The 16,313-nt window shown below is 42.4% G+C and overlaps 1 protein-coding gene across 1 annotated transcript in view; it reads right to left on the reverse strand.

Annotated features, from left to right (window-relative positions):
- The window catches only part of lrrc7 (leucine rich repeat containing 7), a 78,672-nt gene that overhangs the window by 20,091 nt on the left and 42,268 nt on the right, over positions 1 to 16,313 (reverse strand). The window contains exons 7-20 of the mRNA XM_040128835.1: positions 14,972 to 15,035; positions 14,212 to 14,286; positions 13,935 to 14,079; positions 12,964 to 13,036; positions 12,583 to 12,600; positions 8,920 to 9,049; positions 8,155 to 8,270; positions 7,866 to 7,935; positions 5,886 to 5,985; positions 5,377 to 5,501; positions 3,311 to 3,529; positions 3,091 to 3,213; positions 2,681 to 2,792; positions 307 to 520 (exon numbers count right to left, since the gene is read on the reverse strand). Coding sequence (XP_039984769.1) covers positions 307 to 520; positions 2,681 to 2,792; positions 3,091 to 3,213; positions 3,311 to 3,529; positions 5,377 to 5,501; positions 5,886 to 5,985; positions 7,866 to 7,935; positions 8,155 to 8,270; positions 8,920 to 9,049; positions 12,583 to 12,600; positions 12,964 to 13,036; positions 13,935 to 14,079; positions 14,212 to 14,286; positions 14,972 to 15,035 — 1,584 coding nt within the window. The remainder of the gene's footprint in view (positions 1 to 306; positions 521 to 2,680; positions 2,793 to 3,090; positions 3,214 to 3,310; positions 3,530 to 5,376; positions 5,502 to 5,885; positions 5,986 to 7,865; positions 7,936 to 8,154; positions 8,271 to 8,919; positions 9,050 to 12,582; positions 12,601 to 12,963; positions 13,037 to 13,934; positions 14,080 to 14,211; positions 14,287 to 14,971; positions 15,036 to 16,313) is intronic.

Consider the following 16,313-nt stretch of genomic DNA (forward strand, 5'->3'; position numbering starts at 1 on the left):
TTAATTTTCCAGTACTATTACCGAAGCCTGGAATGGACAGCTTTGAGAGCAGAGGAGAAGAGAGCTGAGAGAAATCTGCAGCATCCTAATGAGTCTCTCTGACCTTGAGCGAGCGAGCAGAGAAATGAGAAAGGCAGAAATATGGGAGGAGAGGACGGATGGAGCGATAAGATAGATGGATGAAAAGGATGATAGATGGAGGAGATGGAAGGAGTGGGATGGAGAGAGAGGAAAAGATGATGGATAGTCGGAGGGAGCGATGGAACTGAACATGAAGCAGGCATGTGTCCAGGCGTGCGCGCGTACCTGTTGGTCCAGTGTGTCTGAGGGGCTTGGTCCTTGCTGGGGGCCGGCAGGGCGGGAGTGTGTGGGTGTGTGTGAGAGAGTGTGTGTGAGTGTGCGTTGGCGGGCGGGTTGGAGGAGCCAGAGGAGCCCTGCGAGGGAGAGTAGTCGGAGTAGGTGGCCGAGGAGCCGCTGTGGTTCAGACAGTGGAGCTTATCCATCTCCTCATCTGTAGATTCTGGACACAGGTAGACAACGACAGACAGAGAGAGAGAGAGACGGACATTTCTTTTCAGTCAAAAAGTCCCATCCTCTTCTTTCTGATGGCCCTCTTACAAGCGCTAAAGTGCCAACGTCATGTCTGCCAAAAAAAAAACTTTCTGTATTTCATTCCCCTGGATTTCATTTTCTTTCGTCAGATCTTCTTTATCACAATCTCAGGACGTTTTGCTTGTATGAGTAGTGACCTAAGGACACGTTCATGGCGGCGATGGTTTCTATGAACGGCTGATTCATTTCTTTATGTACAATGTGGAAATCTCAAAAGAAGGAACACACATGGCCAATTTCTGTTTCGATGTTTCATCAAGGAAACTGTGCATCTATTTGACTCTGTGTTTAAATGTCATCTCAAAAAAAAACAAAAAAAAAAAACAACCAACACTGCAATGACCTGAGCATGTTGGATTTTTTGCTATTTCTGCCCGAAGCAACCATTAGCTGTAGCAGCAGCAAGTATCAACAGGTTAAGATGAAAAGTCAAATCAATAACTATAGGAAACAGTAACTTCCCTGGAAACAATGGGTAGTAGTACTGAAACAATTCGTTGGGAGACAATTTACAGACACCATTCATTCATCATTTACGCCATTTAGCAAACACAAATGTCAAACATGCAAATGCCAGCTTCTTAAAAGTGAGGATTTTTTTGCTTTTCTCTCTCTTTTTTTTTTTTTTAAATCTTTTTAAATTTTATACCTTAATATTTTGGACTACATTCCGAGCGAAAAAAAGTCATTTCAAGACTTCACCTTGAGATTTTGGGACTTATAATTGGCATTTTTAACTATTTTCGGGTATTTTGTGGACTAAATGATTAACTGATTAATCAGAGACAAAGATGAAAGATATATCCATAACATAGGTTGCGGGTGAGGGGGCAAAAGCGAAAGGATTATGAGCGCAGCTGTGGCAGAGCTAAGAAATGGTATCACATAAGAACCAACAGAGTCTATAATTCTACACTTTTAATCTTAAAGATGTAAAGACACAGATCCTTATCAGGACCAGTGAATGCTCCCAAATCCCAGCTCACTGCTTGGATATCGAAATTAAACTGCGAACTGTATTAAGTTTCAAAGCTTAAAAAAGCCAATGAGAGCAGTGACAACAATAAGAAAGTGTTACAGAGATTTTCTTTCAGGCAGTAACGAGGAGTTGATATTGTGACCAGAACGATGTTTAGGCCCGAAGATGACCGAGGCCCGTATACTATATAACACATGAGGAAGAATCGTGCTACTTACTTAGCCTAGTCACCTGTTTCTTAACCCAGATTCCCGTAGTGCTCGAATCATATGTTCGGACAATACCGAGTCCATTGACAGACCCCGCTCTCTGTGGAGAGCAGCGACTGGACCGAACAAGGACCGGGCCTCCTTCAGCCGCACAGCCGTTGCAGAAAGGCGTAAAGATTAGAAAGGAATAAAAATTCCTTTTGTAAATACCAGTAATATCACACCAGCAGGCTCATGAGTCAAACTTATTAAATATCTGAGAATACAAACCAACGGAAGCTCTTTATTTACTTTGCCACAAGAAGGACGAGCCGTATGAGCCTTAGTCATTTCACAACGAGTTCCCCGAGGGAAGAAGTAAATTACACGAAGGAGCTGTGATTTAGACAGATCAACAGTTTTTCATGGAGTAGAGATAATAAACTGTCTTGTTCAGTAGACGGGATTAAGGCACTAAATTATTTACAACAGGTAACAGACTAAAAACTGGTTTTTAACAGGGCAGTAAATGAGCTGTGGGCTCATTAGTTACACTTATCTGCCTTAGGTTTACCTGAGAGGAACCTCGGGCTTTTGGGGCAAAATAAGGGAAAAGGGCTGGAGCTAAAAGCTGAACACACCAGACTCTAATCTAGATTCACTGTGGAGGTTTATTGTATTCCCTCCCTCTCTTTTTTTATGCGGTGAAATAATCCGCTTGCCACCATGACTAATTAATGGACACTATTACAACATGCCCCACAGTGCTTTTCAATAGACCTCATTAAATTACTGTGGCTGATGCATGTGTGCGGTCTCGTGTCTACACGTATGTGTACGGAGCCTCTTTGTGTGTCCGTCTGTCTCCCTGCAGCTGCACGTTCACAGTTCAGCGCCGTACCTTTCTTCTCTTTGCCCAGCAGTACCACCTTGGGCTTGTACATCGGGGGCTCCACCAGGGTGGGCCTCATGTCAGAGATACGGATGTCATTGGGGGAGCCGCCCATCGAGTCCTGCGGAAAGAGCGACGGACAGGTTCGCATCAGGCAGCTACGGGTAAGACAGCCGAGTGGATTGTGTCTTGTTATGTCAAGTCTGTCTATACCGCACATTCGATTGACGCAGCCGTTAATCGTTACCCTGATAACTGTAAAAATCACAAGACAAAAAAATACAGTATATTCACTAAATAAACACAAATTTGATTGTGCAGTGTTTATAAAATACGACGAGCTTCATTTGTGAGGCCAAAATCCCACCTGGAAATACTCGCAGTGTGCGCGTGTGTGTGAGGTACACCGTGGGACAAACCTCTGAACTCTCTGTCAGATCCTCTTTGTCTTTCCTCTTGGGAATGTCGATGCCAGAGTTATGCATCGATCCCTGATCCATTAGCTGAGACTGAGAGAAGTCCTGCATCTCTCTGTCTGTCACCTGGCAAATGTACGCACAGCCAAAAACCCTGGTTAAATACATGGGTGCGTGTCTGTGGATCTGTGTATTTTTCTGTGCATGTCTTTGTGTTTCCTACCTCTTTAGGTGGCAGGGGCCACGGTGGCTCATACGGTTCTTTGCTGAGGTGTGTGTGCTCCATGTTGGTTCCTGCTGAGGTGGCGGTGCCTGTGCTCAGCTGGTGCTGGTGCCCGTGTCCGGCGTGCACGCTTTTGCCCACAAGGCTTTGCACGGACTTGACCATGTTCTTAAGGTCCTCGGGGTAGGGTGTTGGGTAGCGCTTCAGGTTTATCTCCACCTAAAAAATACGGAAAGGAATTGAGTGCACACATGGAGATAAAGGACCGAAAGAAGCACACCGAGTAAGCATTTAGAAGGAATACTACAAAAAAGTGCCTCCGCCTCCATGAAACTTCAAAACACATCAAACAAACCATTATAAATTCTGTTGACATGATTGTCTTGTTGATGTCTTCAGTTGTTTTTGTTATCTCTTTTGCTAGTTTATTCATGCCAGTTTGAACACTGTCATCGCTATTTTTGTACTCGCTGTTCAATATTGTTTCAGACACTCAAATAAAATCAGAACTGCGTTTTTTTTTTTTTAATTATATGTCTAACTGTAAATGCACTTTTGAAAGCTCTCGAGATTACTCAACAATAATGAAAACCTCCCTGAGCATTCAGCATTTATACGAGTTATGTTTTGAGTTATGAGTAATGGTATGGTCAGATATTAAGTCAATTATGAATATTTAAGCTTTTATCACCTCTGTATGTTCTGAATACTACAGCACCCATGAGCCTCAGCAGTTGAAATTTGAGGTGTAGCATATTCAGAACACTTGTGTGTTTTTTTTTAGGGATAAAGATGCACCAAAGTTGGCTAATTGCTCCGAAACAGATCCAGAACCTGAAAGTGATTCAAGCTGCTGGATGCATATGATAACTTCTACAATGCCATGCTCCTTTGGACTCGTACATAGTGTTGTGCCTTTGACTTTTTCTCAGTGAGCCCTATTCAACACAGCTGCTCACTGTTTGCATCAATAGCCGAACCTGGAAAGTTTGACGCTAATCTAAAAGTTGGAGGTGCTCCAACAGCCAGTCAGTTTAAAGGGGCAATGTGTAAGTATTGGCCAACTTTCAAATTCATACTCAGACAAACAGGGGGCAGCATATAGAGAGTGTCCACACTTATTGCAAAAAACAAGGAAATGCACTCTTCGGCCCTCTTCCCCCCTCCCCTTCTCCTGTGCCATAGTTGGACTGGCCATCAGGCGTACTGGGACCAATCCTGGTGGGCCGCCGTATCAGCGGACCGGTGGACTGTCAAAGAACTCAATGGCCCTCTCTGTGTACCTGTCATTAGGGATGCACATAAGAGTATGCTGTGTCTGTGGTCCATGACTGGGCTCGCTGGCCACTCACAACCAATTTTCAACCCTCACCCGTTGAGTAAATCTCAGCTCAGCACAGGGCATTTTTTGACATGTTGCCAAACCTGCCTGGACCGGGGAAATAATGTTTTCCACACAGGTTTACCTCGCAATCTGATTATGTGGGCTGCTTGTTCGGTTGCTGTTAGACTGGCGACAGTGACGTCACACCCAGTCTGCCCAGTCGGGGAGACAGGGAAGATGCGGTGTTGGCAGGAGCGGAGGACGAGCCACGAGAGGTTGAGGAAACGCGAGGGAGCGGGAGAGCAACTAGAGCAACGGCATCAAGAGCTGAGCTTGAGGAAAGAGTGGAGGAATGTCACCCAGAGAGGATGACTGCCACACAGGTTAATAGCCTACTAGTAGATACTACTTCTTCATCCTCTCATGTTGGACTGAGGGCAGACTGGGGCCGGGGGCAGCTGGTTAGCGTGCTAACTTCAGTAGATATCTCTGCGACACAATACGTAGACGTCTTTGACATGACGTCGAAACTGTTATTTCTTCACTTCCTGTTGACCATCTTAGTTACTTTTGAATGTTTTAAACCAAAGTGCTCTGATATTTTCCCTTTAACGGTGCCTTTGCAGAACTTGAATAGAAATCCTGGTTGTTTTATATACTCGTCCTGCTCAGTTACTTTAGACAGAGATAGACAGAAACAGAGAGAGAGAGAAAGAGAAAGAGAGAAAGAGAAAGAGCTGACCTTGACCTTCCCAGAGTTGTCCTCCTCTTCTTTCTTGTCCTCAAAGTCAAAGGCCACAGTCATCCTCTGCTGTCTCTGCTCCTCCCACAGAGTAGGATTAAAGCTGTCGCTGTCCGACTGGTAATCTGTACACACACATACACACACACACACACACGCGCGCGTGTGCGCAAGTGTAAAGACACATCAAGGATATGCTTAAAACTGCTATTATACAGTAAGTCTGTAGATTGACAGACACACACACACACACACACACAAATACCGATGCATACAATTCACATGTACATTTACAAACACGCAAACACAATCATGCACAAAGACACGTACACATAACAGAGCACATGGCATCCTATAAAGAAACAAATGCTAATATTGTAATTTTGTTGTGCTGTATTAAAACGAATACAAAAACATCCAGTGAATGCTTTTTGAATGTCCTTAAACCGTGTCTAGACATTATAAGAAACAACCACACACACACACAAACACACACACGCAGTTTGTACCCTCATCATGTCGCGGTTGCTGAGGAAACATGTAGTTGGTCAAAACCTTCTGTTTGGTTTCTGGGTGGGCTTCTGTCTGCAGAGGGATCAGAGCCTTGGACTGCAAACACAGACACACGCACATTCATATTTATTAGTATTCTTACGGGGACTTTCATCGATCACCTTCATTTCCTAATTCCTAATCTAAAACTAATCCTACCTCTACTCTTAAAAACAAAGATTTGTGCTCACCGTTTAGTTCATTCTCTTACACTGATTGACTGCAGGAAATTTCCGTTCTTTCAGAGCGTGAGTTGAAAGAAAACTCATGTAGTATTAATGTAAAACGCTTGGAAAGAATTTGCAAATCAATTTTGCCAACAAGCAGAATGAATTGCAAGGAGGGAGACACTGTCTGGCTCTTTAGATTTGGATAACAAATTGAATTTCTCTACTTTAACAGTGTGACATAGCCTTTAAAAATAAACGGACTAATGTCTCTTTAATTTGCATGTTCAGCTTGTAAAAAAATGGAGTCCTGTCTATTAAAATGGTAATGTGATGTTAATAGAAATGTTATTGCACATATAAAGTTACATTTAAAATGTATTAATCGAGAATTTTCACTTTCCATTTTGGCGTATGAATTAAAGAAAGCTCCTCTCAAACCCCTCCAGCTCTCTCTGAAAATGTAATTCCGACTTCAGTGGAACCTGAACGTTCAAGCGGCCCAGTGCGATGCAAGAAATGGCAAATGCAAGTGACAAGAGTTAACTGAGGTTTGAATTCCGAGGCAGAATATGCATACACAAGTGCCCGTTTTACATGTAAATGTGAGACTTTCACTGCCATTTTACAAAATGCATTGGAATTTTAAATTAGCTTTCTTCCGTAGCAGGTCAATAGGGATCCAGTATTGTTGCGACTTAGAATTCGATTTCGATTTAGAAACTTCGGTTGAACTTCATACTTAAAAAATAAAAACTAAAATATCTTCATCAGCACAACAGCAGAGCGACATACTTATCCCTCTGCCGCTCTGAAATCAGAAATAATGTTTTCGCACGCTATTTGTTTTGTGACCCAGCCTTAGTTACCTCGCCTATTAGATATTAAGCTGCTGCAAGTGCAACACAATACTTCCTGCATATATTTCTAAGTAAAAGCCCTCCAGGGAATTCATGGATTATGCCACTTGAATTACTCAAAAAAAAATATATATATATATATATCACTGAAAAAAATCTCTGCACACCTGAATTTGTGATTGGTCCGTCGTAGGAAAGCACTTGAATAAAAATGGAAAAACTCCCCAACTCCCACAAACTATATAACAGAAATACTGCCGTAATATTTAATAATTGACATCGTATCGGTCCCTTGGACCTCCATCAGTCAGACGGCCACACAATTCAAACTGGTGACTGAGGCACCGTGAATGGATTAACATCACATTCAGTGTCAGAACGATTAGAACATTACACAAAGGGAACAGATGCCAATTCATTTGAAATCACACGACGTGATCATCCACTCAGCATCGCAGCAACGCCCAGACTGCACCAGATCACCCAAGGTTCAACAATAGAAAGGTCAAGAAATAGACAACAGGTAAATAAGTGCACTAGTGCCAGTTATTATCAGGCATTAAATATTACAAACAGCATCCATAGGGTTTAGAAATTATGTAATTTATCTGAAATGTTTCCAAATATTTTCCAAATGAATATTTTCCTTTTGACATTGAATCTGATGAACTGGGTCAATGTCTACGTAGACGTAGAAATATTACAGCAGTAAGCGCCGCTTGAATTAATGCAAGGGTTTTAATAGAAAACCAATGTCGGGTGCGTTGAGTCTGCGTTAACAGGAAGCAGGGGCAACAGCACGTGTACCCGTGAAGTAGGCCTGGTAATCTGATTAATACGTTGATAGCTCTGCGTGTTTGTGAGCAGGTACAGACTCTGTGAGAGGGTGCGGGAGGAGAGAGACAGATACCTGATTGTCAGAAAGCCACAGAGCTGCCAGGTCCTTCAGCTTAGTGAAGGTGAACGGTAGATTCTTTAACCTGAGAGAGAGCCGGAGAGACAGAGGCAGGGACGGGTGAGAAGGAAAAAAGAGATGTTTCTTCTGCCCACGTACTATACAGCCTGCAGAGCATGTAACCATGGCAACACACTCACCCATTCCTATGGTAACTGCAGGCTGTGAGAGCAGCTCCGGACCCAGAACGGCCATTGAGAAAGTGTGTGTGTGTGTGTGTGTGTGTGTGTGTGTGTTTTCATACCTGTTGTCACTAAGGTTGAGGACTCGTAGTTTGGTCATCTGACCAATCTCATCAGGAAGAAACTCCAGTTTGTTGGACCGCAGTGACATTACCGTCACGTTCTTACAGTTACCGATCTGAAACACACACACACACACACACACACACACACACACACACACACACACACACACACACACACACACACACACACACAATCCATCAGCTCTCATTACAATTAAGTCTCTCCTGCATGAGGGACACCTTCAAACAAGCTCCATTACAGTACTTTGAATGGAAAGTACGGGGGCTGCAACCAAAAATTTTACTCAGTTTAACTGTTCAGTCTGTAAAATGTGTATGGCGAGTAATGGCGAGAATGGCGACCATAATTACCCAGAGCTGAAGGTGACATCTCTAATTGCTTATTTTGTCTGGTAGATAGTAGGAAACGCAAAAAAAACTGTCATACTATTATAAAAAGCCAAGAAAACCAGCAATTTTTACAATTAAGAAGCTGAAAGTAGCAAATTTAGTCATTTTTTGCTTAAAAAATATTATTGTCCCCTGAGAGGAAGACACTAACGGGGCTGGTAATATGTAAGAAATTAAGAATAAGATAAAGGGGACACATTTCAACAAGCTACATTACACTACTATGAAAGCAAGGAAAACAGTAACACGAAGAGTATAGATAAGAAAAATAATTAATCAGCTAATGGTTTCAGTTCTAAATAATATCAATGCCAGCATGGGCAAGTGTTGGAAATGTTTTTATCTCCTTACCTCCCGGGGCAGCTCTGTGAGGAAGTTCTCATCGGCAGCGAAGGTCCTCAGGCTGTGCAGGTAGCCGATGGTGGGAGGCAACGACTCCAGCTCGTTACAACTACAGTCCAATTCCTCCAACAGAGACAGACTGCGTGAGAGGAACAGAGGCAAGAAAGGGGGAGATACAGAGGAAATGACAGAAGGGAAATCACTCTTCAGGCTTCAAAGTCTCTGCTGCAACATTAGTTTACTTAGATATGGGTTTTAAAGATTAAGGATGTTGCTACTCTTGATTTTTCATATTGTCAGCAAATCCTGAGTTGATCCAATATCAGGTACTGACTGTGTAACCAAAGCCTGATTTATCTCATTCCCCTGTGCAGCGGCGCTCCGGTCTTGTCCAAAAACTATAAAAACAAAAAAAATCAATGTGCCACACTGTTGCGCTGGGTGGCATGTTACTTCATTAACCTGAGCCCAGGCCCTGCAGTTTGTTTTCGGTCAATCCACTGCAGTAAAATGCTCATCAGCGCACATAACCCTGTATTAATCTAGAGCTGCAAGTAGTCCTCAACATATGCACTATTTAGTCCAGTTTTATTAGCGTTTGCTAAAAACTACAATGCCCACTTTTTTAATTGAAACTTTATTCTTGCCCTTCCTCTAGACATTTATAGCATCGGTAGGAATGAATGAGCTTGGCGCTGAGCGCAGTGTTGGTTTTGGTCTCTTTACGGGATTTGTTGACAATAATAAAAATATAGAATGACGCCAGCCTTATCCTTTAACATGTTACGATGAGAAGGAGAAATCTGCCTTTATACAGTAGCAACGACTTAGAAGTATGTGTTGAGAGAAGGAAAAGATCATCGCATTGAAGAATCAGTCGGTCAATTGATCAGAGACAACCAATCGGTCAAACTTAGTCTGATGTTACCTACATAAATTTGATTTGAACTGATGACCACCCATCCTAATTGTCCAACCTCATCCCCTTTGATGTCTGAATCTCTTCAACCTGGATCTCAACTCCTCCACTTCACCGATATTCACAGTAACATCTACAGCAGGCCCTCTACAGGAGACCCTGACCTGCCCCCCCCCCCCCCAACTGCCATCATTGGCCCAACAGCATGCTAACAGCGGGCTAATGCTAATGAGACAACAGTTTTACATTAATGTACTGTCACTGTTAACACTGCATTAGTCTGCTATTATTATTCCCAATGGACCGGACCATCTGGGCCACCATACGGTCTGACAGGAGAGACAAGAGGAGGAGAGGAGAGGAGAGGAGAAGAGTTTCTTGTCTTACAGATGTAAGTCACTGTTACATTTTCCATAGTTTATTATTTTCCTCTCAGCATTGTTTGTGTTCCAACTTCTCCCACAATAATGTACAGCTAATTTTGAATGTGTCGAATGTGACTTTTTAACATCACTCCTAAGATAATTTAATTCAGCAGGCATACGCCAACCAGATCCAGTATCCAGGTGTTGCGAGGTAACACAGTCACCAAATGGTTTAGTCACTAAGATACCAATCTCCTTTGTACGGAGCATCGATGCTTTTGTGTAGGTTTTCACCAGGTGCGACAGTTGCTCAGCAAGAAACTTAAGCCCTGCCTGGACACTAATTTTAAGTCCCCTCTGGTTGAGAGTTAGCCCCCCACAGAAAAGTCCTGGGAAGTGGCTGTGCGCTGCTCTTTAGCAGAGGTGGGGCGGTTAATCAGATGTACTTTTACAAAACCAAACAGTCAGTCCTCCACCTTAATGTCATTTCTGTTGGTAAATCTAAACATAGTGTTTGAAAACAGTTGTTTTTAAAGCGTAACGCTCACCTTTATGTCGCTCGTCGACGTTTGTTTTCGAGTGTGCAACGGACTCGTTTTTGCCCTTGGTGGCCACTGGGGAAAAAAGAGCCGCTACAACTGCTGTTCTCGCCAACCATCAAGTACTCGTGGGCCTCTGGTCTCAGGGGGCAGTAAAGAGCCTACTGCTGCTTGGCGCACCCCAATGAGGCAAGTAAGATGCCGCACTCGAAAACAGACTCGGATGAGCCGCTTGAAGGTGGGATTTATGCTTTACGTTTCCAAACAACATGGTTTCCCAGATATATTTCTGATGAACCGTCGCGCCTCCGTTAGAGAGCAGCGCACAGTCGCTTCTCTGAAGTTTTTACATCAGAGTAAACTCGGGGACAGCGGGTATGGGCCAGCCGGCTTCGGATTACGGCTGCAAAAACAGCCCGAAGTTCAGCAAATGATAACCGACACACATTAACTGACACATACTGTATATAGGCAGTGGGAGAACCTTTGCAACTAACCGATCTACATGTACAGTACATGTATATGGTGAACCATTTCATAGCTGTTATGTAGTAATGGCCGTAAGAGATTAAGAACTGAAAGTAAAACATAAGACTTTCTCTGAAAGTAACTGTTATCTACTGTTAAGTTATCTACTGATTCAGTTCTGTGTAAATATATGTTATTGTATAGTATCCTTTTGTACTGATGCAGCTAGATGCCAATGCACTGAAGAACTGGTTGGGGTACAGGCACAAATTCTGCATTTACACATTCATTTTACACAGATACAGCTTTTATAATCGTGTAAAAATAACTTATTTAGGAATATAGAATTGTCCTACGTAGCAACAGAAGGGTAACAGAGGGATCACATTCATCATTAATGTCAAAACACTTAAAAAACTGATGAGGTAAGAAAAGGCTCTTGTATGGTATTATCAGAGCGGAAGTAATGGATCTACAGTGCTACTTATTGAAGCTAAAATCTGGGACTTGTTCAGGAAGACAAAATGTTTTTGCAGCGTTCAGATACAAATGCATTGCAAAGAGTGCGATGTCGCTGTCAAACAGAAGGTTAAATGGCATCTGTACGGCCTTTTAAAGTGTAATCCATCACAGATTAACTTTGTGATTTTGTGATTTTGTGATTGGCAACATATTCCAAATAACTACCCATGTCTTTCAAATGGCAAAAAAGGAAACGAATCAATTTATTCTCACCCAAACTGATGTAATTTAATATTTCTGTTACCGTAAGCCTCGTCTGGGTTGTCTTCCTTCCAAAATCTGTCAACCCTGGAGTTACACAGATTAGTTGTTCTGATTTGTGATCCGCATTGTAAGCCGGATTTTATGTTTATAAGCAATCTGTATGTTAGAGTACAGCAATGAAAAAAAAGACCCATTAACAATACTTTTGAATTCAGAATGTGTTTCCTTTCAAAAATGCTTCTGCTTTCAACAAATGTTCAATTTGTGATCGAATCTGGACTGTGATGGATTATAATAAGAATTATTATAATCATATTACTGTAATCTTTTTACATGCAATCATTTCTTTCTGGACCCTGCAAATATCAGCAGGGCTGGGTTCAGCGCATTAACAGTTAAGGATGTGGATTTTATGTAAACATTACGTCCAAATATTGAAAAACTTTGGGAGGCAAACATGAAGAAAACATAAAATTATCATCTCATGCCTTAAAACTGAGATAAAGTTTATGTTTGCATGTAAGTTGAATGAAATAAGAGGTTTCCCACATTGATGGCATGTGGTAGCAAGCTTGTATGTTTGTATCTGCAACGCACTTGAACATCTATCTGTCTCTGAACGCACCCCTGGATCCAGGAGGCTAATGTTACTCACCCTTGCTTGGGCTTCGCACTAACGCCACGGCAACGCAGCAAACACAACACACAGAACCCCCCCATCATCAGCCAGCATAACAACACAGCAACTAACAGTGATAAACAAGGAAAACAACAACCCACCAGAGATAAACAATCACCCGCTGACATAATCTAGACTGACAAAAAAATACTGTTGAAGGTGTTTTCAAAATAAAACAAAAGTCTACATGGCTTTATTATTCGTTTTTCTTTTTGTGCATAAGTGTGTCTGTGTGTGTGTGTGTGTGTGTGTGTGTGTGTGTGTGTGTGTGTGTGTGTGTGTGTGTGTGTGTGTGTGTGTGTGTGTGTGTGTGTGTGTGTGTGTGTGTGTGTGCGTGTGTGTGCGTGGGTTTCTTACCTCCCGATTGTGTTAGGCAGTGAGGTCAGCTGGTTGTCGTCTACCTTCAGTGTTGTCAACTTCTTCAACATTCCTATACCACAGTTTTGCAAACACACACACACACACACACACACACACACACACACACACACACACACACACACACACACACACACACACACATTCACATTGACACACAAACACAAATATGAAAAGTTATTTGCTCTTCAAAGAAATATACACTCAGGTCTGAAATGCCATTTTTTGTCAAAGTATAGTAAAGTATGGAGATAGTGATATTCAGTATTTTTCTTTATTTTTCTTACTGTGAAAACGTCCTATGAGAAGACCAAAGCCAACAATGAATTGATCCTTTTTACCAAGTGCTGCCTGTATAGCTCATTCCTCTTTACCGTGGAGCTCTAATGTTCTCCAAAAACTGTTAAAAACCCATCAGCGAGCCACACGGTTGCACTGGCTGACATGTTCCTTCATTACCATGAACACTAAAGTCTATTTTGACTCAATCCCACATTCACCACCCTGCTGCCATAAATATCCCCCAGCGAACCAAATGCACATTAATCAGAGCCTGAAAATAGTCCAAAACAAATGCTAAATTTATTCCTGTGTGAGTATCATGTGCTGAAAACTACAGTGCCCAGCTGATTTAGTAAATTTCCTAGCACTTTCTGGGAAGGAAACTATTTATATGTGACCCTCTTTTTGAAGATTCACATCTTCATGAATCTGTGGGTTCGGAGTTGAGTGCCACAGACAGGGTAGAGGAGTCGGAAACTGTTGAGAGACGGACTGATGCGTGGATGGTGTTTGTCCTTTTTAATGGCATTTGTTGCCAGTAAGAAAAACATAGAAAACTTGGAAAAAGGTCTATGAATGACTTTGTGTGTGTGTGTGTGTGTGTGTGTGTGTGTGTGTGTGTGTGTGTGTGTGTGTGTGTGTGTGTGTGTGTGTGTGTGTGTGTGTACCTATAGAGTCAGGAAGGTGCTGCAGCATGTTGGAGGACAGCAGCAGGTCCTCTAAGGCCTCACAGCCTGAAATTTCCGTGTCCAGCGTCTCAATGCGATTCTTAGCTAAGTCCAAGTATCGCAACTGACGAAGCTTCCCTATCGACTGCATAGAGGAGGGCGACGAGAGGAAAGGAACAATTGAATGATTTAAAAAAAGACAGAGGAGCAAAAAAGTGCCGTACAAATATCTCAAGTGCTGCTCCCCCCCCACTGTGATAGCTGCAAGTGTTCTTACCCCTGGTATAGACTGTAGAGAGTTGTTATCCAGCCACAGCTCCTTTAAGTTGTGGATTTGTTCCAGCACCTCTGGCTAACATGTAAACAGAGGAAAACATAGCAACTTACACTGACCCCACACTACATTAACATATAGACAATTAGGTACCTGAAAACACATCTTTCGTTTAACATAAAAGCAGACGGTAATGATGTTGTGAACATTTGCTTTAGCCAGAGGCTTCCCAGTATGATTAAAGTGTTGGCAGAGTGGGTGAGAATGGCCGTCACTCCCTCTACGCTTTCTCTCTCAGCCAACCCCCCCTACGACATATTCAACTTCCTGTCTGACAATGATGTCCTATACCCAGCCCTCTCTTCCTCCACCATGTCGCTCGGTCCCATTTCAGGGTCCTACTGAACCTGAGTCCCACCCCTAAATGAGATGGTCTACAGATGATTCACCATATGCCGTACCAGGTTTTGACATGTGAACTTTGAAGGAGGTGGCGCCTGAAACGGGACGAGCATCTGTGTTTCTAACTCTCCTCTCTGCCCTTTTGACTCCTCCTTTTCTCCCTCCTCCTTTCTCTGTTAATTTCTTTACAAATAAAGACACGCTAACTGGTAAACGCACACGTGATTACTGGGACATGAATGTGATCATAAAAAGAGTATCTTAATGTTGAGTACATACATTTCAACACCCAATGTATTCTGTATTTCCTAACACACAGCGACTGTGGTAACATGAAAAATATGACAGCTCTCATTCTCACCAGCTCAGAGAATTCATTGCTACCCAGATCCAACCTCTCCAACTGTGTCAGTCTGTGAATGGACCTGAGAGGAGAGGGTGCAACAGACTGTTTACTACGATTGTTACACATGTACATTTTTCATTTTAATATTCTGGAAAATTTCCCAGCTCATCCACACACCAGGCACAATATACATTTATGCATTTTAATATTACATGTATTTATAAATTCGTGTTTGAATTTTTTTTCCCCCGATCTTTATTTTTACTCTTATTCCGATTGTTATTATTTATCGCACACTAGTCTCTCAGCACAGCCTTAAGAGGCTGCATTTCACTGCACATGCTGGTCGGCACGTGACGAATAAAACCTTTGAATCTTTGAAACAATTTGAAATTACACATGATTCACCGTAGTGAATTTAGACCAGTTACCATAAAGCAATTACCATAATTAGAGAAGAATTTAGAGAAGTTTCGCTTTCAACACAATTGCTGAACGGCCACACTGACTTTAGCATGTAGTACAGGCAAATAAGTCAAACTGCTCCTATAGTTTGGCTTTGGGATGAAACAAAACATGAGATGGCTGGTGGTTCATCCCAACTGTCCTCCTTGCATGGACGGAGTGTTCAGGTGTTGTCATAGATTAACATGTGTCATTCGCCAGTGCAAGAAAGATGTAATTATTAGCAAAAGTGGTACAGTTTAATGGGTAGTGATGTTTACTCAAGCTACATCCTTCCTTTTTTCAGATTTTCTACCATTTCATTTATGTTTCAAACACATTCCTGTTCTTTGTCACTCAAGTTAACTAGTTACAAAGCAATGGCGTGACTCCCCTGCAACTTTTAAATTCTAATGGGAAAAGCCTTAATGAACTTTACTTTGGATTTGAGTCAAAATGCCTCCTACCTAGCAAGCGCTTCAACAGCCAGCACACTTACTGTGAACCGTATAAACAGGGAAAGTACCGGGAGGATTATGCACTGGTGGTCATACTGGTAAATTAGTGTTAGTATTTGCATTTTATCAACCTGTTGTAATTGGAATCAGTGTTACTCTTTGAACTGCAGCTTTGCAGGTTGTCTTCAGCACTGTTAGGTACAGCGACAGTAGTGTCTTTCTCTGTGGCCACGGTGGGCACGTGTGAAAACAGGCTACAAATTCAGTTACAGTATAGAGAACAGGAAACAATTAAACCACGCTCCCGTTCTAACAGCGGTCGGCAGCGTTCAGGAACACATGCCAGGGATAAATATAGTTTTAATCCGGACACCTGGGAAGGCAAGGATACACTCGGTAATATCACGAAGCACCCGTGCGTGTACGTGTGCGTGGCAACTTGTGGAGCACAGAGA

The sequence above is a fragment of the Xiphias gladius genome, chromosome 6 (assembly GCF_016859285.1).
Source record: "Xiphias gladius isolate SHS-SW01 ecotype Sanya breed wild chromosome 6, ASM1685928v1, whole genome shotgun sequence".
NCBI classification, from domain to species: Eukaryota; Metazoa; Chordata; class Actinopteri; order Istiophoriformes; family Xiphiidae; genus Xiphias; species Xiphias gladius.